This window comes from Canis lupus, chromosome 33, assembly GCF_048164855.1.
Source record: "Canis lupus baileyi chromosome 33, mCanLup2.hap1, whole genome shotgun sequence".
NCBI classification, from domain to species: domain Eukaryota; kingdom Metazoa; phylum Chordata; class Mammalia; order Carnivora; family Canidae; genus Canis; species Canis lupus.
Window position 1 is genome coordinate 13,945,036 of NC_132870.1, and position 27,531 is coordinate 13,972,566.

Sequence of the window (27,531 nt, forward strand, 5' to 3'; positions counted from 1 at the left end):
ACTATAAGATGGATTTGAGAGTTAAAGCTGGAACACAGTTTTCTATAAGAATGACATTCGAAGAATCAAGGTTAGATGATGGAAATTTCACAGTTTGCTTTTTAACAGTGCTTAGAATGACACATTTATTTCTGGGAAGTTGTGGGAGATAACTTTAAAAGAAGTTAACCATGAAGCTTGATCTTGGTTCTGTTCTTACGGAAGTTCAAAAATCTTCATCTGCAAGAATATGATACAGGCTTTTAAATTTTCACAACTTAATGTCATTTGTCTCCTGAATATATGATTTTTAAGGGCATGATACTTTAATATGCTATGCAGAATATCAGTTCTCCATAAAAAGATGAGATAATTCAACTATATATGAACTGTGTTCTATTACCTGCTTAATTTCACATAAGAAATCTCATAAAACAAATAGCTCAGGAAGCTTGTTTTTCTAGTGTGGGGAAAAGAAGTTTCACTCATTTTTTTAAATTTTAGAATCCTGTGGTAAATTTACTTCTAAGAAAACCTTTGTTTCTCCATTATGTCATATAATCAGATAGTGGAAGTCAGGGGAAGTTCAGAATATTTCCTGATTTTGATCAGATAATGGACAAGAAGTTCTGAATAAATTTAGAAATTAAGTCAGTAGCTAATTTACCTCAATTATCTAGTCTATGTGTTTTTCTGCTTCCTTCAATAGCTTATTGCACAGTTTTTACCTAATTTCCTCCTTTAGATAATTTTAGTCAATGTGCACCCTTACATCAATTTCAGAAGTAGGTGCAGTACGTGTTACATAAAAATTGTACTGGGTATGTTGGTTCCTCTGTTTATGGCTGTTATGCATTGTTGCTGAAATAATTCTGCTTTAAGGATATTTAAAATATGTCCAATTTATGGTACACCTGAATCAAATGAATTGAAAATAATCTCATGAATGGAAAGAGACCTAAGAATTATAACAGTTGCAACTTCTATTCTTTGAATGTGTTTTTTTTTGGGCATTTAGATCAGCCAAACTGGTCTAATCATTCCCTTATCATAATCAAAATTAATCTATTCTTTTGCTTTAAGCTTCACTGCAAAATTTTCTGTATTTCAGTGCAGGCACAATTATTGACCAAGCTGGAAAATGTTGCTGTGCTTTCTTTTCAGTATTTTATTTGCTTATCTACTTAAAAGGGAGAATTATTCTGAGAGAGTGAGTTAAGGACATAGTAACATAACTTCTGTTGCCACCTATTATTAGTATTTTTTCTTGCTTTTAGAAAAAATAATGGTAACCATCTCATCCATTCTTCCTTTTTAAGGCTAATCATCTTATTTAAAATGTTTTAATTAAAAAATAAAATAAAATGTTTTAATTGTTTACACTTTTACAGGACTAGAAGGACAGCATTAGCAATTCCAGTAATTCTCTTTTTGTGTAAATCCTTTACTCTTACATTTCTTTTTGTTTTGTTTGGCAGAATGTAAGAAAGATTATAAAATATCAAAGGCTAGGAATATGGGAATTTAAAAATTTAATATTTATTTTGCAATTTTATATTAATGGCAGATACAGCTTTTGTAATGAATAAAAGCTGGATATAATTATTTAAATCTTCACTAATAAAAGTCAATAATACTTTAAAGATGTGCTTGAAAATCAGTCTGAAAGACATAGAAATAGCATAGTGAACCCTCACAGACACAGTATAACTTTAAAAAAAAAGCAAAAGTCTAAAGTAAGCAAATAAAATTTTAAATACTGCACTACTATAAAGATGATCATGGTCTTTAATAAAATGTACTTGAATTGTACAGTAAGAAGTGATAATTAGACTAATCATTCAGATAGCTCTTTCTAAATAAGGAATGATTCAGTATATGACATAATATGACTTTTTCTACATCCATATTTTATTTACTTGTTTTTATATTAAGAAGAAGTATTTGATTCTAAATTAGGAATAAAAAGAAATAACTACCAAAATGTATCTCTTTAATTCAATTGTGTTTTGGTTGCAGAGTGCAGACATGAGCCCAGCAAGTAGCACCACTTCACTTCCTGTTAGTCCTCTTACTGAAGAGCCATTGCCTTTCAAGGTAAAAAATAAACAAAAAATGATTATTTAAGCTATTTTTAGGATAATTAAATACTTTAATATCTAAAATAATTCATGGTTTAGATGAGAAGGTGAGCTGCTTAATATGTAACTAATTTCAAATGGTAAAATATTTGTTGTGGTTTTTGTTGTCATTCTGGTTGGTAAATGAAAGTAAAGTTTGAAATAGAAGTAATGCTTTAAAAGACTACCTCATGTGCCTTGCATGTAAGAAATAGTAATTTCTTTGTAATAGTTTGATGTCACATGAAGTAGTTTTCGAATATCTTCTGTATCTTAATTTAAGTAATAAATTTAAGAAGAATTATTTAGTCCTCATTGAGAGATTACATTTTCATTAGCTGGTTACATTTTCATTGATTACTCTAGCTCATAATTAATTAATTATGTGATCTTTACAAATAATGATCAAAATAAAAACTGAAATACGGAATCATTCCCCCCAAACAGGTTGTATTTTTTAAATATTTAAGTAAATATGTAAATAAGTATTCAAGCAGTATGGTTTGTAGAATTCTTCAGCTTGGGAGACTAGACACATTACAAGTAAGAAGTCATTTTCTTGTTTTGCTGCTTAAGATTAGATGTATCTCTTTAAACCAAAGCTTATAAATCAGCTATATTGTATTTGTACCAGGGATGTTTAAATTTCATTAAAATTATTATAAATAAAGGCAATACTTAAGATCTCAGGGAAAAAAAAAGTTGGAAAGTTGGGATGATGTACTTACATGCAATAGTTTCAGTCTAATTTGGCTTAAAGATAGGTAAAAGTACATTTGGGGATTCATTATGATTTTCATGATTTTTTAATTTTATCATAAAATTGTTTATTATTGTGGTTTTTTTCTTTTTCTTTTTCATATGAAGATTATAACTTACTTAATACTGCTTAAACCTAGAACAGTAGGTGGTATTGATTTCTAAATATTCAATTTGCTGTATTGTTAAAATGAGAATAATAGAAAGCTATGAATATCATTGTGTGTCTTTTGTCTTCTATTTATAGATGCTTTGTTGCTTAATGATAAATAAGGGGCACCTGTGTGACTCAGTCAGTTAAGCATTCAACTCTTGATTTCAGTTCAGGTCATGATCTCAGGGTCCTGAGATCTAGCCCCAAGTTGAGCTCCATGCTCAGCAAGGAGTATGCTGGAAATTCCCCCTCTCTCTTTGCTCCTCCCTCTGCTCACGCTTTCTCTCTAAAATAAATAAATCTTTAAAAAATGATAGCCAATAATAATTGTTAAAAGGTTATTTTAGATCAGAGAATTATTAAATACTGAATAGTATCCTGATTATATTATTTATTGAGAAGTCTTTATTATTCTACAATAAAGGAGAAAATACTAAAACTTTAAAGTTTACTGTTACTGCATGTAACGTCTTATAGTATATGGGACAAAATTTACAGAAGAATCACATCTTTAACAAGATTTTAATTGAATTCTCAAAGCATTACTAGAAATCATTTTTTCTTTTTAATATATTGATAATGGCTATACTCCTTCAAAATTAATGTATTTTTTAATGGAGGTAAAATAAAAGGTCAGATATATTCCAAAATATGCTGACACAAAGTTAATATAAATATAATTGTTTTAGTTTCTGTGACTGCTTCTAAGAGATCAATATTATTCCCCTGTTAATGTGTGTAAGTGGTTTTATAAGAAATTAAAACTTCTAAGCACTTATAATACATAATATTAGTGTTGGTAGCCACTGTAGTTATAATGCCTCTTAATTTGCTTCTTTTGTGAAAGGAATATCATGTATTCTTTTATCATATATAGAAACATCTCAATCGTATTTAATAGTGTCAAAAATTAAAGTTTGAATTTCTGAAGTAAAACTCCTGCTATACTTCATAAATGTAAATGAGGAGCTTTTATGTAAATAAGGAGTAAGGGTCCTTATTCACCACTATTCTCATCATCGCCTATTGCATTCATGCCTGGTCATGAAAGCATTTGAGTGTATCCCTTCATAGAAAAAGAGGTATGAAGGACAATTTTATACACATACTACCATAAACTCACAGACTTCCCAGTCACATTCCTGGCTCTGAGAATTTTCCAGGATTCCAAGTTCATACAATTGGGCACACAATTGTTATGGACACATATTTGCAAACAAAAGGCAAATGTATAATCTCTATTTTTTTAATAAAGCATTCGGAGTGACTTACACAAATGGTATGTTACTTACCACAACATCATTACAGAAGGGCCAAGGTATACTAATTTTGCATGCGTGGGAATAATATTTTATCAAATAATCATAATAGAATCATAACATTTCAGGATTAGTCATCTGTGGGTTTGAGAAGAAAGGAGAGAAAATAGAACGTTTGGCTGCTAATGACAGTGTTTATGTTTCTTTTTTATAGAATAACACTGAAACAAGTTGACATTGTTAAGTTTGATGTGCCCATTCCACCCTATGCTTTTTTCCCTCTGCCATTCTCCTTCATTTCTCTCAACCATCTAATCACTTCCAATCTAACCAGCCTCCTTTCTCCCTATGTTAGGCTCAGTCAGGTAGATATTCCACACCTAATGCCTTGGAGTCACCAAATATTACTGTTCTTTCATAAGTAATACTTTTATTTGTACATACACAGTTATTAGTAGCCTTAGTCCATTCCTGGAACTAACAATCTGGAAGCTGAAGCTGGCTTATTGTTTCTTGACCTCTCCATAATAATAACCTTTATTATGGGCATGTTCTTTTGGTCAATCATATTTATCCCCTATTTTAAAGTTTATTTGCACTTCATTGAAGCATGATCTCCAGATTTTAGTCTCTTTTTCTCCAAAAATCATCTTTTCTTTGATTAGATATATTAGCAAAAGATATTATCCTACCTTGCCCCTATATCCTTATCTTGTGATAAATTCAACAGCAGGAAATGAATTCAATTCTATTTTTCTTTACACCCTACTTCAAGAGTATACAAAGGCATTAAAGAATACCCTCCATTCACCAATTTTCAAGATCTAAATATAAACAAATGTAGTTTTCTCATTGCCTTTCCTGGCCCACTGAATGCTGCTTTTCTGTGATACCAGGGCTCTTGGAGTGTCTAATGAGATTGGACATCTAGTGCCTAGATCCAAAATGGAGCCACTCTGTTGGAGGCCCAGCCACCTTCCCTAGGAGCTGACTCAGAGTGGTTCTGGGATATTTCTGGAGTCTCCCCTCCTTGTGAAATCCAAAGTTCTTAGACTCCTTTTTCTCACCTTCAGAAATTACTATTTAGTCTAGACTAAAGAAGTCCTCCCCCCTTTTTTTTAGTTTCCCTTGGAGATTATTCTTCTCTTCTTTAATCAACCAGAGCCTGGAAATAATCTTCTCGGTGTACTTTTTAGAAATAGAATAGAGGAAAGGAATTGTCTGAACTGTGAAGATTTTTCTTACCTGATACAAACCTCACTTTAAGAAGCACAGAGCCACCTTATTGAAGCAAAGGACAGAGGTGGAAATAAATAAATTAATTTCTCAAAAAAAATAATCTTGTCATGCAGTGCTGGGATATTAGGGAAAGGAATGATGCTAATTCTGTTTGATCATAGAGCCTAAACTCAAAACTTAGTGACAAACATAGTTTCCTCTCAGTTATATAAATAGTATATAGAAAAAAATAGTAATCCCAGAAAATACACACATATCAACCATTAACTATATGGATGCCTCATACTTTAAATTTGTTTGTGTATAGTTTCTGTAATGATTACTTACTTCTGCTTTAAAACAATATCAATTTTTAAGAAAGCAGAAGAGTTGAAAACATTAGAAGCAATCTTAGCCTAGTTGGGGACAGATCTCATTCTGAGAGTTTCTACCTGTATGACTGTGACCCTATTACTTGGTGTAATAATTTTCCCATCCATAAAATGGGAACAGCAGCAAATTCTTCTTCATTGGGTTTTTATAACATTAAGCAAGTTAATAAATAGAAATTGCCTCAAATAACACATAGTACCAGTATATGTATTAACTATTATGTTTTGCAGAACAGATAACTCTAAGTTAAGGCAAGAGGTTCCGTATGTTATAAATAACATGAAGCAGAAGTATTTCCACTTAATCCTTTGTACTTTATTTCCCAATGTGAGAATAAACATAAATCCTTTACTTCACAGAAGAATATTTAATATTCATTTCTAGAAGTCATGCTATTTATTTTCTGCCTTGAGTATTCAAATAAGGTCATATATCAGATTCCTTGTAGGAAATATAATTAATGGAACTGTTCATTAATTATGAGGGAGAAGGAGTAAATACAATGAATCTGTCTTAAGGGAAAACTGGTGAATATAATAAAACATTATTGGAAAAAAAGAAATACATAATTAATAGATCTGATAAGGACATATGGTATCTTTTTATCAGGAATACACTGTGGCATGTTTTCTTTAATTTCCCAGACCTTCCCTATGATTCAACCTGGTACCTCCTAAACTCAAGCTCCACTGAAAGAACATTGTTCAGTCACATTAGCTACTGGAAAAAAAACACACTGTAAATGAAGCACTGTTGATATTTTGTTCTTTATATAACATCAGTATACTAATTCTGACATCAGTATACACTGTCATTTCATTTTGTCTCACAATATAACAGAAAAGAGCCCATTTGGAGACTCCAGGAGAGAGAAGTCAGATAGTGGTATGATTTCTGCAACATCATCTGTTGTAGACCTTGCATAGAGTTGGAATTTTTTGTGTGTGAGTGTTTATTGCTATTGTTTCTCATTCAGTGAATTTAATTCTCTCTCTTATTACTGGAAATCACTTTTTTCATGTCTCAAAAATAACCCCAAGTGGTGTATTCTGCATTTTTGTTATTTTTTTTTACTGTGTCATCTACTCACTCATTCATTTGTTCTTTCATTCATTCATTGTGAATCAATTTATTGATTTGTACTTGATAATATTCTAGGCACTGGTGTTTTAATGTAAACAACCCATACTAAATCCTGCCTTCATGGTATTTGAGCTCTAGAGAGGAGAGGTAGACAATAAACAAATATATATGTCAGATAGAGATGATAGACGCTATTATGAAGAATAAATCAGGGTTTGGAAGATAGAAAGTGACCCTAAAGTATGATATTGTTTCAAACAGATGGCCAAAGAAAGCCATTCTCATTAAGGGGAATTTTAGCAGAGATCATAATGAATAAAGGGGAGTGGGCTAATCATCTATGGGAAGAGGGTTGAGAAAAAGTGCAAAAGCAATAGAGTAAACATTTGTCCATTTCAGAATCAACAGAGTGCCCTGTGGCTGGAGCAGAGTGATTGAGGGGGCAAGTAATAAGAGATCAGGGGAGAGAGAAACCAGATCATGAAGAGTCTTGTAAGCCAAAGAAAGACTTGAGATCTTGCTTTACATGAGATGGGAGACCATTAGAGTGTTTGGGGAAAAAATGGCATAGATAGACTTTATTTTAAAAGTATTACTCTGAGTTTGGAGACAGAGTAGAAAAAGGCATAAGACTCCTACAGGTGAGAGATGATGGCAGCTTAAACTGGAAGGGTAAAAGTTAAGAGGGTAAACATTGGTGGGATTTTGGACGCATTTTAAATATGAATCTGCAGGATTTTTTAATGGATTATATAGGGGATATCAAAAAAGATCAGCATAAATAAATAAAAATTAAAAAAAAATTAAAAGGGGATCCCTGGGTGGTGCAGCGGTTTGGCGCCTGCCTTTGGCCCAGGGCACGATCCTGGAGACCCGGGATCGAATCCCACGTCGGGCTCCCTGTGCATGGAGCCTGCTTCTCCCTCTGCCTGTGTCTCTGCCTCTCTCTCTCTTTCTCTCTCTGTGACTATCATAAATAAATAAAAATTTAAAAAAAATTTTAAAAAAGATCAGTGTTGAAGATTATTTCTGATTTTAATGTTCTCAATGCCCCCCCCCTTTTTTATTTCTTTTGCTATCTTTCTGATGTTGCAAATAAGTAGGTGTATCATAATATAGAGATTAATGAAGTATTTGTTGGTTTGGCTTAATTTTCTTAGTAGTAATGAGAGACTAAAGGAGAGATGGCAAATAATGTCCCTGTTGCTATGGTTAATATTCAGTCTTACAGGGAATGGTAATTTCTGGTAATCTATTTTTCTTCCACATAACTGAAAACCATACAAGTGCAGCTAGATTTGATTAATAATTTGAGGTGGATTCTAATAGACCAATGACAATGGGACAGAAACAGGATTCCTTATGCTTGGAAGAAATAAGCAGGAATTTTTCCCCCAAAGGACAGCTGATGAATTTTTAATATAAAATCACACTGATTATATATTTAAGGAATATGTTTATGATATGATAATATGTTTAAATGCAAAATGGCACTAAGTGTTTTCCTAATAGTACTAAATTTTAAGAGGGATTTATTTTTAATAATATGTATATTTCAGCAATTATTTTTGAAGACTTAAAAATAAAATGATTGTTTCAGTTATCAGTTTCTTTGTAATAAAGCATTTTAAAACTTGGCAGCCTAAAACTATATATATATATATATATTTTAGATTTACTTATTTATTAGAAAATGAGAGCACAGAAGCAGGGGGTGGAATGGGGAGGGACAGAGGGAGACAGAGAGAGAATCTTTTTTTTTTTTTTTAAGACATAAGAACTCTTTTTTAAAAAAGATTTTTTTATTTATTCATGAGACACACACACACGCACAGAGAAAGAGAGAGAGAGAGAGAAGCAGAGACAGAAGCAGTGTCCATGCAGGAAGCCTGACATGGGACTCGATCCAGGGTCTCCAGGATCAGGCCCTGTGCTGAAGGCTGCTCTAAACTGCTGACCCACCCAGGCTGCCCAACAGAGAGAGAATCTTAAGCAGACTCCACACCGAACACAGAGCCCAATGAAGGGCTCAATCCCACAACTCTGAGATCACAATCTGAGTTGAGTGCTTAACCAACTGTGTCATCCAGGTGCCCCAAACAATAATTTCTTATTGCTGTTTATGGTTCTCTAGGTTGACTAAACTTATGTAGACAGTTCTCATTTGAGGTTTTACAAGTGGGTACAGTAAGAAGTAGGTGGAGAATGGAGTTATCTGAAGGCTGAAGTAGAGTAGATACCCAAGATGACTCCTTTTGGACTAGCTTGAATTTCCTGGCAGCATTTTCTCACAGTATCTTGAAGTGATTAGGTTTGTTACAAGACATCTGGCTTCCCCATTTTGGATGTTCCAAGAAGTGGAAGCTGCCAGGCCAATTATGGAAAAGATGTAAATATATACAGCTTCACCTCCACATCTTTCTGTTGGTTAAGCAGTCACATAGTGTTAGTGGTCCCTGAAATAACTTCAGCATTCAGATACGTGTTAGAAGGACTCACAGAATTCAGTATGTAGTAATAAGGAACACATGTACTCTTCTCCCAACAATGTATGTGATACGTCCACCCATTAAAGCCCATTAGCAATACCCAAAGATTCAGAGGAACGCTGTTGTAACTAGAGTAGACAGAAATTCCAAACTCCTAGAAAGAAGTCAAGTGTTCAGCATTAACAATATTGTTTATACAAATTGCTTAGGCACAGTGAGCCACTCTTATTATAACCTTTTTTAATTATTGAAGCATAATTGACATACAGTTATATTAGTTTCAGGTATACAACAGCCACTCTTATTATTTATGGAAAGTTTGATATGAGTGTAAGGCACCAGCTACCAGTCAGATTCTCAAAAGTCAATCAGTGGCCAACCTTGAAAGCAAATCATTCTACAGGTAGCGTATTAGTTTGCCAGGGCTGCCATAATGAAATACCACGGGTAGGTGGCTAAAAAAATAAAATGAAAATAAAAGTATTTTCTCACAGTTCTGAAAGAAATCATTTTAATTCCTGTTAGGCAACATAGTGTTATGTTACAGTGATTCAACAATTCCATATATCACCAGGTGTTCATCACAAGTGACCTCCTTAATCTGCATCACCTATTTAACCCAACCCATCACTCACCTCACCCCTAGTAATCATTGGTTTGTTCTCTATAATTAAGAATATGTTTCTCGGTCTCTCTCTCTCTCTCTCTCTCTCTCTCTCTCTCTTTTCCCCTTTGCTCATTTGTTTTGTTTCTTTATTTCCACATATGAGTGAAATCTTACAGTCTTTATCTGACTGGCTTATTTCACTTAGCATTATACTCTTTAACTCCATCCATGTCATGGTAAATGGCAAGATTTCATTCTTTTCTTGTGGCTGAGTAATATTACATTGTGTATATGTACCACGTCTTCTTTATACATTCATTAATTGATAGACTCTTGAGCTATTTCCATATCTTGGCTATATAATGCTAAATAATGCTGCTATAAACATAGGGATGCATGTATTCCTTTAAATTTGTGTTTTTATATTCTTTGGGTAAATACCTAGTAGTGTTATTGCTGGATCATAGGATAGTTCTATTTTTAACTTCTTGAGGAAACTCAATACCGTTTTCCAGAGAGGAATGACAAAAGTTTGCAGCAATCTTTAATCAACTACACTGAATAAAAATGCTGTGTGATAGTCTTTTCTTAATCAGTGTTCAGCTCTACTAAATTCTCAGTCAGATATAAGGAGTTTTGGTTTGAGGGAGTGTACGAGGAAATAGATTTCCTTATGTTTATGTATATTCATCAATGTACTTATTTGAATATATTTTCCACTGCTATTTTAATTTCCCTTAAGTTTGGGAACTTCACTTAAATGTCACCATATTTGAATTAATTTATAGTCCTTAAAATCTTAGGTTGAGAATATCAGAGAATTGTGGCTTTAAAAAATTAGTTTGCTAAATCCCCAATTATAAATACCAACAGTAGAATTTGAATTGAAATAACAGCTACCAAACAATTCTTTCTATATTATGTTATACAAATATACTATACAAGTATATTTTATGCAAACTTTCTTCCTTTAGGTCTGTCAAAATAAATTTTAAATGAATAGTATACCTATTATTTGACTTTTTTAGATTGCATTACTAATATATGATGAATGCTCTACTAGCAAGAAAAACCATAATTTTATATTCTGATAAATAAAATTATTTTTACATAAATTAAAGCCAAAACAAATTTTGTCTAATTTGTGTTAAAAGATATGCAGTGTCTCCCAGGCATATTAAGCCTCAGAGAAAAAAAAAATAATGGGAAAAATAAGCAAATACTTTGATGTTGCATAGTATTGTGTTACTGTCCAGATCCTTCTCACACATTGTCCAGATGATTTCAGGAAGACATGTGCAAGATATAGAATTTGTCCATATTAATACATGTTAAAATCATGGCATACCTCTCACCCCAGCTCCAACTCACACATCCATTTTATTCCTTAAATTTAAATCTCACTGAGTTTTTTTTTATTGTTGCATAGGTTGGTGCCTTAGATTTTTTGAGTTCTACAAGTGGTACTATAGAAGACTGTCTTTGTTACAAAGCTTATTTCAGTCTTCTTTCAGAACATTGGGCTGTATTCTGCTTTCTCTAGTCAGAGTCTCTTTGACATGTTTAGTGGACAAGAATTACTGAGCATCTGTCAAAAGTTACCTTGGAAAATGGAGTTCTGGGATCCACTTTCTCTACAGCCGACTTAAACAGAACCTCCCAAAACTACAAGATACATAGATTTGGATTGGCTTTCATGACTTGCAAGAGTAGGGATTTTATAGGAAAATCCTGAATTTAGAGTTACAGACACAGAACATGGCAAGATAGGTAAAATCCAGGCACAGAATGTGGAAAGCTATTTCTGGGTTCATTTGCACATAAAGACAAAATGTTGAACTACTGTAGGAAAATCCTAAAGCCAATAAAATTCTTGAAAACTTGAAAAATAAAAGCAACTTTATATTTCTTGAAAAAAATAACTTTTAAGAAGCTGAGTCATTATGACTTCAGCTTTGGTTTGGGGATCTACCTCAGTGAAACATATGTTCTATCTGCCAGCAAGATGCCAGGACAATTTTATTTAGAAGCAGTTGAAATCAATATGTGGTCCGTGCTGTGTTCTTCAACACCTATTCGTCCTCAGCGTGTAGAAAACTTTAATATGAAATAATAGAAGAGGCAGCAATCATTGCTGTGCACACCTATAAGAACAAGATCTCTTTTAACATCTACTGCAGATATCAGATTCAGAATGGGCCGAAGGTAAACACTTAAGATGATGACATCATTATCAATGATAATTTAAGCAACTAATCTCATGTATAGCACATGCAGTGTTTATTTCTTACTCTAAATGTTACCATTTCATATACATTCCGGATCATAAACACCCACCTTCGTTGTTTTTAAATCTAATCTCTAGCATTGTTTCAGAGTTTACTTGTAACCGTGAAGTGTACTGTAACATATTTTTCCTTAGTTAAGAAATTAGCAATCAGGGTACAATTCAAAGACTATGATTCATTATTAATATGTCCATTTGAGATGGACTGTGAATATGAGAAGCTATCAAAAGTTGACTCATCATGAATTTAGTTTATCTAGCAGTAACTTTCATCTGTTCTATTTTGGAATTGTCTACTTCTTTAACAAACAAATTTTAGAAGTTGAGTGATATCATTGTGCAGCTGCAACTGTAAAATAAGTTGTCCATGGATAAAGTGCAATGAATTCTATCATCTATCAAATCATTTAGAAATGGTTGTATTTTCTCTAACTACGTAAGATTAGAGAATATAAATAATAAAATGTTTTTTAAGACATTGGTCATCCATTGTTTTAATTATATGATACAGAGGTATTAAATAGCCATAATGACAGGTACAATTGAAAAAGTAAAATAAGCAAATACTCTGTTCTGAAGTTTTTGTGTCACAAATTGAGCATTTCTTCAGTGCAGTTTTCACACCGCACATAATTTTGATAAATTCTATTATGCCTAGTAATTGTGTAGGAAAAATATTGGCACAAATTTAAAGTTGGATAATTATGAAAAATCAGAAAATTCTATTTACTCTTGTTATAATGAAGATAATGTAGAGGAATTTATTAACATCACTTTAAAATGCATTCCAAAGAGGTAAGGAAAAGTGCAATGTGTTTGCACAGAAACTTACTTTTATACTCTTGAATAGTGGCTGGTTCATAGCACAGAAAATTGGAAGGTAGACAATTGCCAGATGGATGTATTAAACTCTAATTAACAGCCTAATACAAATAATTGTGAAGGTGGATAGAATTTGAATATTCTGAGTACTGTTGGTGTCAGATTCTTACCTAAGAAAATTGTCTGCGTTAAGTTCCTGCATTATATTATCAATAGTCAGCTTCTCTCTGTAGTAGACATGTCCTTTTCTGCAGGTAATCTGTTTTACTCTGGTAATTCTGATAGGAAGTCTTTATGTCAGGAGTTGTGACAAACAATTATGAAGTTGGCTAAACCTGTTATATTAGAATTTTACTGCATATATTTCTTATTAAGAATAGAGATTAATTTAGAGTAGTTAGGCTCTGCCTAACAAGAAAGACTTTGGCAGCAGTATTTGATCCTGAAAGTTTTTAAAAATCTGAACAGAGTTGTCAAAGCATAATTAAGGGTAGAGGAATTAAGCTCACTTTTCTCCCTTAAGTGTCTCTGTGAGGCAATAGAACCTTTGGCAACAGATCCAAGTAGAAGAATGGAGCAATGCCAGTTGCTGTGCCATGATAAAGAGAGATTGGTCATAATTTCTGGTAGTAATGCCCACAGGAATAAAGCTGACAGTGGTCTATCTTCTTATTAACGTTAGCCATTTCTCTCCTTCTCTTTTCTTGCTCTTTCTTATGGGCCTTAGTCACTTGGCGATATTATGTGTCACTGGTTTTGTCATCTATCACTATTTGTGCTACATTGTTGAATGTGGTGAGTCATTCAGAGCAATTTATTAACATTTATTGAGTCCCTGCTATGTGTAAAGCTTATGTAAAGGTATTGGGAGAAATATTTTATTCTGATTATAGAAAGCTACAGTAAATCATAATGCTTGTTGTAGAGAGATACAGTCTGGAGAAGTGCAAAGTATTTCAAAAGTATAAAGATGGAATTGAGAAAAGGGAAGTGTCATGAGATCTGAGCCAAAGGAGAAGAGCTAAGGTCCCAAGCTAGGCCATGAGGGTCTAAATATTCAGTGGTGTGTTTCCTATGTGGTAAGGACAAAGTTGTTTGGTGTGAAGGCCATTGTGTGTTTTGTAAAGAACTTAGACTACTCTATAGGCATTGAAGTACAAAAAGTAAGCAAGAGTTGTATCTTGCGCTGTTTGTGATGCTTTAACAAATTACCACAAACTAGGAAGCTTATAAACAACCGAAATTTATTTCTCACAGTTGTGGAGATTGAGAAGTCCAGGATCAAATCACCAGCAGATTTAATGACTGATGAAGACCCACTTCTTAGACAGCCATCTTTTTGTCTTCTCTCTATAACCTTACATGTAGAAGGGGCAAGTGAGCTCTCTGGGAACTCTTTAATCAGGTAATACTTTGCACTCATGAGGACTCTGGCCTTATGACCTAAACACCTCCCAAACATCCCGCCTCCTGATACTATCCAGTTAGTGTGTTAGGATTTCAACATATGAAATTTAGAGGGACACAAATATCAGACCATAGCAAGTTGAGTAAATAGTAAGATGCAAGAAAAAGAAATGTTCATAATGTTTCTTGAGCTGAATTCCCAAAGAATGAGTCCTGAACTTTATTTGAAATTTGTCAATCCCTAGACTATCAAAGGAAACTAATCAAATATAAATTATAAGAAATAATAATTTTCATATCATCCAGTATCACTGATTACCTACATCTATACATGCCCCAAATAGGATGAAAACTGCTTATATTCATATTGAAACAATAGAGTTTGCAGGTTATCTAGGCTATCAAAAATATAAGAGATCCATTCATGTATATTTATCTAATGATTATATCTTTAAAAGTTGTAGTTAGCGTATTGGTTTCATATTGCTGCTATAACAAGTTGCCACAAATGTGATGGCTTAAAATAACGCACATTTAGTATGTTATAGCTCTGGAAGTCAGAAATCAGAACTAGGTCTCCCAGGACTAAAGTCAGTGTTGGCGGAATTCTTTCTAGAAGCTCTAGGGGCTGGTGCATTTACTTGCTCTTTTGAGATTCTAGAGTTTGTCTACATTCCTTGGCTCATTACTTCCTTCCATCTTAAAAACCATCAGTGGCCTGTCAAATCTTTCTCACACTGCATGATTCTAATTTATTTACTATCTTTTCCAATAGAAGATGTTTGATTAAGACCAAATTTCTTCTCAAGTCTTTCATCCTATTAAAATAAAGTTAATCATTTTATTAAAGTGACCATTGATAGCCTGAAATCCCTAACAAAGCCTATCAAGCTATACATGTAGTATCAGGTTATTAAATTTTCTGTAGGTTATCGTCTTTCTCTGTACAACTCTAAACATAGCTGGACCAATCCCTATGTAAAGATTATTTATGATGAGACTAACTTGATGCTAGGGAATTCAGTATTCAATTCCCTTTGTTGGTCAAGATCTCATCTCGTCTCCTGAAAAATGTGGCTTCTGCATTGCTGATATTTCTCTGATAACCAATGTCTAAAAGACAACTGCATTCCTGCCAACAGCCTATTTGGATTATTTTTAAAGGTGTTTATTTATTTGACAAAGAGAGAGCAAGCACAAGCAGGAGGAGCAGCAGAGGGAGAGGGAGAAACAGGCTCCTCACTGAGCAGGGAGTTTTATGTGGGGCTCAGTCCTAGGACCCTGGGTCATGACTTGAGCTGAAGACAGATAGTTAACAGACTGACCCACCCAGGCACCCCATTTTTAAATAGTACCTTTCCTGACATTTTTCATTGCCAAATGCTAGAAATTTTAGGATATAGACTCATTTCTCCAAAGTGGAAATCTTGAATGCTGTCTACTTCTTTAGAGTATTAATCCTCAGTAAACATGGTTATTGTGTCATCTTACAAATAAAGAAATCGAAGCTTAGAGCAGTTAAGAACCTGAATTGAGGACATAGTGTTGGTAAATAGCTCAGCTGGAACTGTAACTCAGGTTTTTTTTGTTTTGTTTTGTTTTGTTTTAAATCTGAAAATGGGCTTTAACTACTATACCACAAAAGGTCTACAGTGTTTTTATTTTAGACATGATTCTGACTGTTGGTTTTATATAACCTATAGAAATATAGGTAGAAATACAGAGAAAAGGAGAGAAAAGATGGAAAGTGAAGAGAGAAAGGAAACAGAAGGAAAGGCAAAGGAAGGGAGAAAAGATGTAAGAAAGCATCTGTCAGTTCTTTAGATTTGGCATTTATTGAAATCATAATCCTACTAAGATTATTAATTTCTTTTATTAAGAGACCTAATAATTTTTAATCATCTTTGGATCGAACGCCACATGGAATATTGGTCAGTTTTCATAGATTCAAGAATATAATTTGCTTTACCAGTTTAAACAGGAGGAATTTTAATTTGATAAATTACCAAATTTCTGGGAAGGTGAGCACCTAGTTCTTGGATACACAGGGATAAAATTCCAGGAAAGATTCCTGGAAAGGATAGGATATGCTGCCAGACCAAGAACACAAATAGGAAAAGAGAATGGGACATGGAGTTTTCAGGTTTCAAAATGTAGGTATTTTTTTTTTTAAGAGATAAAGAAAATGAGAATTTGAGAATTAGCATGGTGTGTCTGATTTGAGGTACTTTATGATTAGGGAGGTTAAGGTTGTCTGAGAAGGGTTAGGCAAGATCATGAATATAAAATTTATCTAATGTTCCTTTTTAAAAAAAAATTGACATTGAATACATTATTTTCTTTTATTTTAAACTTTATACTCCCTTCACCCATTTCTCTCACCCATCACCCCCTGCCTCTGGCAACCACTCATCTGTCCACTGTATCTATGAGCTTATTAGTTTTTTGGGATTTTTTGTTTTTATTTGTTTTTTTTTTTTGAGATTCCATATACAAGATAGACCATACAAAATTTGCCTTTCTCTGTCTAACTTATTTCACTTAGCATAATACACTTGGTATCCATCCATGTTGTCACAAATGAAAGATTTCATTATTTTTTATGGCTGAATAATACTCCATTACATGTGTGTATACATACATACATGTCTCTCCCCCATAAATACATATATGTGCTTATATATATATAACACATATATATGTGTGTTATATATATATGTGTGTTTTATATATATATATATATATATATATATTTATAACTTCTTTATCCATTCATCCATTGATGGACTTTGGTTGTTTCTGTATCTTGGGTATTGTAAATAGTGCTGCAATGAACATGGGAGTGCATATATATTTTTGATTTAGTGTTTTCATCTGGGGTGAGGGGATAAATACCCAGAAGTGGACTTGCTGGATCATATGGTAGCTCTGTTTTTAATTTTGTTTAGGAAACTCCATACTCTTTTCCACAGTAACTATACCAATTTACATACCCAGCAATAGTGTGCAAGAGTTCCTTACATCCTCACCAACATTTGTTATTTTTTTATCTTTTTGATAATAGCCATTCTAACAGGTGTGATGTGATATCCCATTGTGGTTTTGAGCTGCAGTTCCCTGATGATTAATGATACTGAGCAGCTTTTCATGAACCTGTTGGTTATCTGTATGTCTTCTTTGGAAAAATGTCTATTCATTTTAATCTACTTGTTTTCAGTAGGGTGATGCCTTACAAAATTGTACCTGAAGTTACTTTGATCCATCTAATATTCTTTCTAAAGACAGTAAACTTGTAGCTTTTGCTAGGGATGGAAGGACAACCAGTCCTCTGGTTTCCAGATCCATCTTCATTCCCACTTTCACAGGTATATAGCTGTACCCATGGTCCCATAATAATGGTAGGGTTGTTTAGGAATGGGGTTGTGCATGACTGGCTCAGGTTTCAGATTACTTGTCTCTTGTCTGCTTTCCAGTTTGTTTTTTTCTGTCTACTCTCAAAATGTTTATATTTTACAATGGATCTTAAAAATTTATTGTTTTCTATTTTCTGTTTAAAAAATATATAGTTATATACACATTTAGTTATATGTATATGTATCTCCATATAGACAGAGTCTTCATATTCATTTTTTTAATATTTTATTTATTTATTTATGAGAGACACACACAGAGAGAGAGAGAGGGAGAGAGAGAGAGGGAGAGGCAGAGACACAGGTAGAGGGAGAAGCAGGCTCCATGCACAGAGCCCGACGTGGAACTCTATCCCGGATCTCCAGGATCACGCACTGGGCTGAAGGCGGCGCTAAACCGCTGAGCCAGCCAGGCTGCCCTTCATATTCATTTTTTAAAGGCACTTGAAGTCTGTGTTAAAACTAAGCTGAATACTACACACGTGATTATAAAATGTAACAAATAATAAATATTTGACTTTGTGTGAATATTGGTAAAGGGTAAAAGCTTATGTTTACTTAGTGTGACAGAATCAAATAGCGGTTAGCTTTATGAATTTTAACTTTCTTCTTTGTAACAGACTATATTCATTAATGCTTAAGGAGAGAGCTAGTTTTAAAAAAATTGGAATTGTCTTTTCTTCGAAATATGTCTTAATAAAGCGATTAGGAAAGAATCAGAACTTCATGAATAATCATTTCTATATAATGGTAAATATTCTGGAACTGACTTGTCTTAACATTATCCAATTTAGTGCTTGCAAAGATTTGATGAAAGCTTCAGTGAAGTTCTAAAAAATGTGTACATAAACTCAGATAAGTGTAGAGAAAGATTCACATGTTCAAAATTCTCTCTGAGAGATGAATACAAAGTACACATATAAAAGAGTGAGACACATTTCCATAAACCACATGGTTTAATATCATTACTTTCATTCTTATAAGTTAGTTTTAAAGCTTTAGTGACAACTATAGAATGAGATTTATTAATGTACACAAAATTCTGTTTTTCATTATATTCATGTTGTATAATTAGGTTATTAGCTACATAATTTAATACATTTTCATGTGGTAAAAACAGTTTAACTGTTAGCAGCTGCCTTTAATATAGCTTTATACTTACTCAGATTTAAATTACCTGTTGACTTGAGTAAGTAATTATAATTTTGTCCTAACACTATGTAACATATGGTGTTTACATTCTTCTCAAGAGCTCCTTGAGGGGAAAAAAAAATACAGAAACATTAATATAAATAGCAATTTAAGGAACCAATGAAAAATATATACAAAGATTAATGGTCGTTAGCAGGATATTAAATAGTTGTTAAAGTATTTGAATTTGTCTTACTGGATTATTGACTTACGAGATTGTATTTTCAGTTTTTTGCTAGGTGTTGCCATTTTTAAATAATATATTCATTTTGAGTAATTTGCTTTCTAAATTGAGGTTATATATATTTTTTATTATTGTTGAATTCATTTTAAGCCATGTATGCCTCTTTCTGAATAACAAAGCATTATTGTCTATATTTATATTTTAGACTTCAACATTTATGAGGCAGATAACCCAGCATTTTTTTAATTAAAAAGTATAAGACAAAATTTAAGACAGCATTACAAGTTATAAACACAGTAAAAACTCTAGTATAATTTTAAAATGGGGCATGTTCAAATGTTTGCTCAGAAGTTATGTTTAGAATGTTGCTCTGCTAAACCACAAAGTCTCTTTAAACTCGTAGTTTATCTAAAATGTAATTATAGTACAGGCTTTAATTTATTGAGTGCTTCTAATGGGCTGGACAGATTTTAAATGTTTACATATATTTTTCTCAGGGAAAACTCCACAAATTAGATGAGGTATTTTAAGTCCATTTTTCAGAAAAAGAAACTGAGTCTAGAGTCTTTCATATTTCTAATACATCTCTAATAAATGGCAGAGCCAGAGTGATTTCAAAACCCATGCTTGAAGCTACTATGCTATACTTAATATTACACCTTGAACTATATGCAATTGTCTGTCACCTGAATTAATGGGTTAAGATGGGGACTAGATCAGAGTATCTTTAAGACCAACCACTCAAAGAGTTTTTTTAATTAGATAATTCAGTATCATAGAAGAGCTTATTATCAAAATTTCTATTAATATATACTATGAAAAATAATTTTAAATAAACCTAATAGTCTCTAGTTCTTTCTATAGTTGCAGTTGACTCCATTGTTTCTGTGGAGTAATTTATTCCTCATTTTACCTTGGGATTTAAGGAAATTATTATCTTCTGAATTCATAGGAGAAGAATCTGTTTCCTCTAAACTTATCTAGATCGCTTTTAGGGGTTTAGATAAATGTGAGCCTAAAGTAATGTATTAAGCTACATCTGGATCAGCATAAGTAATACATATATTTTTTTTAAAAGAAGATACTCTGATTCCTAGTGAATCATTTTTCAGATATTAAGGGGCAGTTTTAACTTGAGGCAAGAAACTTTTAGAGATTGAGCTCAAATGATACTAATATGTGAAGATGGAATTATTATATTGTCTTAGGTCACAGGCCCCTGCTCTGCTGACTTTCTTTGCTTTAGACACTCACTCCCTGGTTGATCTCATACCATCTCTGAACTGATGTCTCCAAACCATTTGACCTATATCCCAGATCTGATTCCAGACTCATATACACAAATGCCTGCTCATTATCTCCACTTGGATATCTACCCAGGATCCCCAACTAGACAAAACGATTCAAAATTTTTTATTCTTAGCCCATTTATAAGTGTCACTATCCTAAATCTATTCTCTGAGTGTCCGTATTTCCTTCACAATTTTAATACAAAGTTTTCTTGACTCCTTCATTGCCCAGGCCAAAGGGGAAGAAAAAAAGGAAAGAAAAGAAAAAGAGTAAAACTTCATCCTTGATTCTTCTTATTACTTCCCATACCCATTCCATCATTAGCAAGTCAGCTCTGTCTTGCAAATATATAGGTATATCCCAAATCTATCCATTTCTTCCACTCATGCTGCCATCACCATCATCATCTCTCACTTAGTCAGTCACAATCACTTCCTACTGGTCTTCCTGTTTCCACTCTCATCTCTCCTATAATCCATTTTCCACATAAGCCAAAGTTTTCTTTATAAAAGATAGATTGTGTCATCCCCTGCTTACCATGCTCCACTGGTGTCCTCTCAAACATACCTTGGGGAAACTACCTGCCAAGGCCTCTGAGCCTGATATGTTATAGGCCATAGTAGCTTTTCTGATCTCCTCTCTGATTTTTCTTGCATGTTTTTTCTTGATTTGGCCATGCTGACCTCAGGATAGTTGTACTAACTTTTTCTTTTGTTTCCATCTTTTATTCTCTAGATTACCTTATGGCTCATTCTGTCATTGAATTTAAGAATCTGTAACTATTTTGGCTCATCAGAAGAGCCTTCCACAACCTTTCCTAAAACAGCTTTCATATTGCAGCCCCTTTTCCTGCTTTGTTTTTCTTTCTGGCATTTATTATTTTTCATAGCACAAAACTGTTATCACTTGGCATGGCATTTTATATAGGTGTTTAAAATCCGTTTTGTTCAGTAAAATAGAAGCTCTATTGTCCATGCTGAGCTTTTAATACATATAGTTTTATGATACACTTATATACTTAAATGTGTATGTGTGTATATTTGTATGATATGCAGAGGAGTGTTTATTATGTTTTATATGAACAGAAATCATTATAACATAATTTTCTATGATACTGAATTATCTAACCAAAACATCCTGTGAATGACCATAAATTTACTCTAATCTACTACTTGTCTTCATCCAATCAATATATTACCTAGAATTAAGCAGACAATTGTGTATAATTCAAGATGCAACCTATGGTCCAGAAAAAAGGGAAAAAAAGATTTGAGTGTTTTAATCTGATGAGTGTTTTAACCCATCTGGTGAGGATATTTAACACTCTCGTGTGTCCTTTCTTTCCCTTGACTACATCCAAAATTTTTTCTGACTTGAAAATCCTGGGAACATTTTTGGTATTTGGTTTTAGTTAGAAATTGTGTTCTGCTGCAAAAACAAAACAAAAAAGAGAAAATAGAATAATGGTGATTTAAATTCTATTGTATTTATTCTTAAACATAAAATAGGTCTGGAGGTAACAGCACAAATGGGGTAAATAAGGCTACTCATAGTAATTGTTTGGGATCCTGACTTCTAATATATCATTCTGTTCTTTCCTTATCTCTACGTACTGTATCAAAGGTGACTTCATACTCTAGTGGCATTGTGTCTTCACAACAGTGTTTCAGGTCATAATAGGGAGGAAATGAGAAGGACAAAAGACATTCTGAATTGGCTTCATAATAAGGAGCCACTTTGGAAACACGATACAACCTTTCTGCTTATGTGTCATTGGCCAACTTCACTGAAAAGAAAGCTGGAAAAAATATATTTTTTAAATTTTTATTTATTTATGATAGTCACACATAGAGAGAGAGAAAGAGGGGAGAGACACAGGCAGAGGGAGAAGCAGGCTCCATGCACCGGGAGCCCAACATGGGATTCGATCTCGGGTCTCCAGGATCGCGCCCTGGGCCAAAGGCAGGTGCCAAACCTCTGCGCCACCCAGGGATCCCAAAATATCATTTTTTTAATTAGAAATGTTACTGGTGGGAGAGCCTGCGATGTTTGAATAGTGGTCTTGTTCCTTGGATTTCCACCAGAGATTTACATGGGTATCCACAACCGAATAGAGATAACCAAAAGGAAGCTAGCGAGCACAGAACAGTTTATTAAAGCAAAAGTTTTAGTTAAATGACTGATGGTGGAAGAGCACTTAGGGTCCCAGGTGGAACTAGCCACTCGGTTGTTTTGCAATTGGATATTTGTGGCCTGTCTCGGACTGGTAGGAGCTGTGATCCATGGTGGGTTGATCTCTCATGGCAGCTGCTTCCAATCATTTGGGAGACTCCTCCCACTGGGTGGGAAGGGGAGTTTTTGCTCCTCCAAGATTTGTACCTGAACCATAAGCAGCCTTTCTCCATGGATTGAGGGGGCTCTAACTCCAGTGCAAATGCATTATGAGTCTAAGGCTTAGCTGGGGCAAAGGTGGAAGAGGGGAACGCATGTTCTGCACCTGTAGCTCTTGGTCTGTTAGCCCCAAGGTCTTGGAAGCCACAAGGTCAGGATATTGTGCCCCTGGCTTTTAATGTGAACCTATTTACCATCATCCTTTCCTCCAGCTCTTGTCTCTATCATTTCCCCCTCAAGAATTTGGGACTCTGCTTCTGGTCATTCCTTCCGTTGCTCCTACCTAGCTTTTACCTAACAGAAACACTGCTATCCCAAAAAACATCAGGGTTGTGTTCCTAGGTAAAAGAGGAAGTGGATATTGGTGAATGAATAACAGTTTATTTCAAATATATCTCTCCGTTTCCTGTAGAACATATTCCACTGTTAATATAGTTATTGGCAACGTTTGTTTTTCCATATCTTCAGTATACATCCCACCCCCATATAACACATTACTGTGTTCTTTGTGTAATTTGTATTCCCATCTAGCAGTATATTTTACCCAATAGTTAGTCAGTAAATACTTGTTAAATTTAGATTCAAATGACTCAAACCTATTATCTTCATTTCATTAGCATCTTATTCTGGCAGATGCTGAAAAGCTGGAGAAGCCTTGTCTGTCTTCAATACTTCTACAGATATCTTAAAACCAAGAAAAATGAACACATTCTATTTAGTACTGGATTCTCACATAAATGACCAAATTGCCTACTTAAATTTGAAAGAAAACACAACTGAAGTATCAGCAGACTTTGAAAGGGAAGTATTAGTAATGCAAACACCATTAACTGATTTGTATGAAATAAAATAAACAATAATGTGAGCCTCCCAAAGTGATTTATAAATAAAAGGGCTATTAGTTACCTTACTGAAGGTAAACACAGCGGGGGGAGGGGGGCAACAATATTTGGTTTTTGGCTAAATTATATGCAATGTGAAATTTGCATTTCTGAAATATATTTCCTATTTTATTCAGAATATATTTTCATTTTACGTAAAATCAAGTTTTTAAAATACATTAAGATAATATCTAATGGTATTTAATAGTATTTAATATGGTATTAAAATGGCTAATATCTAATGGTATTGACATAACATTTGTCTCTATAGTCAACTTCTCTACTCAGAAATACAACCAACTTATCAATTTATCCATGTTTTTTAGGGGTGATTCTTAAAGAATAGCATATATCACAATAATCAACTTAAGTTTTGTTTTGTTTAGCTTTTCAACTTAATTGAAGTTAGCTAATGATGGGAGAGGTTTGGAGCAAAGGGTCAAAAATGAATTCTTGAGACATCTTCAGTGCAAAAAGGTGGCTTTATTAAAGCATGGGGACAGGACCCATGGACAGAAGAGCTGTACTAGAGTTATGAGGAACAATTGATCATATGCTTTCAAGTTGGGAGGGGTTTAGGGATAGCTTAAGTTTCCAAGGAATTTAGAGGCAAGATTTCCAGGACTTTGAGGGGACTAGGTGTTGTTAGGAAAAGATCATTTATTACTGTCTAATAAACATTAGTCATGAGACCCTTCGGATGTATATAGTGAGCCATGTGCATGGAGGATGATTGCTATTATATATTTTGGGAGGTAGAGATAAAGGAAGTTTACGAAGGAATTTTTGTATGTTAAAGTAGACTTACAGGATCTTGGAGGTCAGGATAATGTTAAGCTAAAATTGCCTTTTGCGCTTAGCAAAGGATTAACATCAAGGCAGTTGAGTTCTTAGAGCAAGGTCATTCTGCCTGTCTCAGGGACTTGTCAATGGATTGTAAGTGTAAGAAAATTTAATTTTTTCTCTTGCCTTTGTTACTTATATTAGCTAATATGATATCTTTAAGTGTCTAATTTTCTGGGCAATCTATAGATTTGTTTTATGACATTATGTAATATTATTATCCAGTTATAACTCATGACTTTATGTCATGTGCCAAATAGCCTCTATTTAAAATTTTGAGATTCTTCTGATACACACACATATGAATTTTCTTACCTTTTTAAAATAAAAACTGAAAAGATGGGTGCTGGATGTCTCCATTGGTTAAATGTCTGTCTGCTCTCTGTTTAAGCTCAGGTCATGATCTCAGGGTCCTGGGATGTGGCTGCATCAGGCTTCACTCTCATTGGGGAGTGTGTTTGAGGAGTCAGTCTCTCCTCTCCCTCTTCCCTTCCCCCCACACTCATGCTCACTCTCTCTCTGTCTCTCAAATAAATAAATAGATCTTTAACAAAAAAATTAAAAATATATGAAAATTATGTTCCCAGTTCTTATATCAAATTTTTAATTGGTAAAGGACAACTATATATATATATAAAATATATATATAAAATCCTCTGAAATATTTAGCAAAGTGCCTTGCATATTTTAGGTTTTCCTTAAGTACTTATTGAATAAAAGTATTTCTTAAATTTCATTAAGTACTTCTTGAAAGTATAGCAGAACATTAGGTTAAATGTTGAATTAAGGAACACAAGGAATGCTTGCATGTGTTTTTTCCACTGATTTGAATGTATTATTTAAACTAAAAATAAATTTACAGATTCGATTTAAACTTAGATTAAAACAAGTGAGTTAAGGGTAACTTTTTTCCTCTATCATCATTTAAAAAATAATTACCATTAATGAAAAGATTTACTACAGTTTGTTATTATTTTTTCCTCATTCTTAAAAAGTGGATTTGAAAAACAAGTAATAAAGCCTAGGTAGTGCTCCAGAATCTTGGTCACTTGATCCATGGAACCAAGGGAGCAAAAAACTGCCAGGTTAAAAATTGATAAAGAATCCACATGAAGTTGCTAATTAGGAAACTAATTGTAAAGGGTACTCTAGATACATAGGCCAAAGACTGTCAGCTGCATTGCTCACTGGGTTTTAACAGTGATTAGCTGAGCCAGAGAGAGCATTAAAAGGGCTATGGAATTTTTCCTTTGAAATCTTGATATTTCTCTCTACATTTGAATATGGCTTAAAATGTAAGTTAGGGAGCGTATATGGTCAATTGATGACAAAGGAGACAAGAATGGTAATGAGGAAAAAGTCGTCTTTTCAATAAATGGTGTTGGGAAAACTGAGCAGTTGCTTGCAGAAGAATGAAACATTCTTACACATACACAAAAATAATCTCAAAATGGAGTAAAGACTTAACTGTATACCTAAAACCATAAAACTCCTAAAAGAAAATATAGACAATAATTTCTTAGACATCGGTCTTAGCAACATATTAATAGTAAGTCTCTTGAGGCAAGGAAAACAAAAGCAAAAATAAGCTATTGGAACTAACACTAAAATAAAAAAACTTTTTGCATAGCAAAGGAAACCATCAACAACAACAAAAAGACAACTTATTGAATAGGACATATATTTGCAAATTATTTATCTGATAAGGAGTTAATATCCAAAGTATATAAAGAACTTACAAAACTGAACACTTAAAAAAACAAGCAATATGATTTAAAAATGGGCAGATCTGAATAGACATGTTTCTAAAGAAGACATACAGAAGACCAACAGGCACGTGAAAAGATGTTTAATGTCACTAATCATCAGGGAAATGCAAATCAAGAACACGGTAAGACATCAGGTCACACCAGTCAGAATGGCTAGAATCAGAAAGACAAGAAATGACAAGTGTTGGTAAGCATGTGGAGAAAAGGGAACCCTTATGCACTATTGGTGGGAATGTATATTAGTACAACAACTTCGGAAAACAATATGGAGTTTCCTCAAAAAATTACAAATAGAAACATCATATGGATCTAATAATTCCACCACTGAGTATAGAAAGCAAAAACATTAATTTTAAAACATATATGACTCTTATGTTTATTGCGGCATTGTTTATAATAGCCAAGGTATGGAAGCAACCCAGGTGTCTCTCAATAGAAGAATGGATAAAAATGTGATACACACACATACACACACACACTGGAATATAAATATATAATATATAACAAACATATATGTAAAATAAACGCACACATGCACACATACACACACATATACACACATTGAATGTTATTCAGCCATAAGAAGAATGTGATTTTGCCCTTTCGACAACATGGGTAGATGTACAGGTATTATGCTAAATGAAGTATTTCAGACACAGACAAATATGATTTAACGTATATATGGGTCCTTAAGAAAACAAAAGAACAGATAAACAAGACAAGCATACTTAAATACAGAGAGCAAACTAGTGGTAACTAGAGAAGAGATGGGCGGGAGGAATGGGCAAAATAGATAAAAGAGACTAAGAGGTACAAACTTTCATTATAAAATAAATCACAGAGATGAAAAGTATGATACGGAGAATATAGTCAATAAGATTGCAATAACATTGTATAGTGACAGATGTTGATTATGCTTATCTTGGTGAATATTGAATTATGTATGGGATTGTTGAATCCATATGTTACACACCTAACACTAATATAATATTGTA

The 27,531-nt window shown here is 33.4% G+C and overlaps 1 protein-coding gene and 1 pseudogene across 6 annotated transcripts in view; both read left to right on the forward strand.

Moving 5' to 3' along the window:
- Positions 1–27,531, forward strand: part of CCSER1 (coiled-coil serine rich protein 1) — a 1,367,203-nt gene that overhangs the window by 553,982 nt on the left and 785,690 nt on the right. For all 6 annotated transcript variants that reach the window (XM_072810584.1, XM_072810583.1, XM_072810587.1 and 3 more), the window contains one exon: positions 1,999–2,076. In XM_072810584.1, coding sequence (XP_072666685.1) covers positions 1,999–2,076 — 78 coding nt within the window. The remainder of the gene's footprint in view (positions 1–1,998; positions 2,077–27,531) is intronic.
- Positions 9,779–27,531, forward strand: part of LOC140623522 (insulin-degrading enzyme-like) — a 48,824-nt pseudogene continuing 31,071 nt past the window's right edge.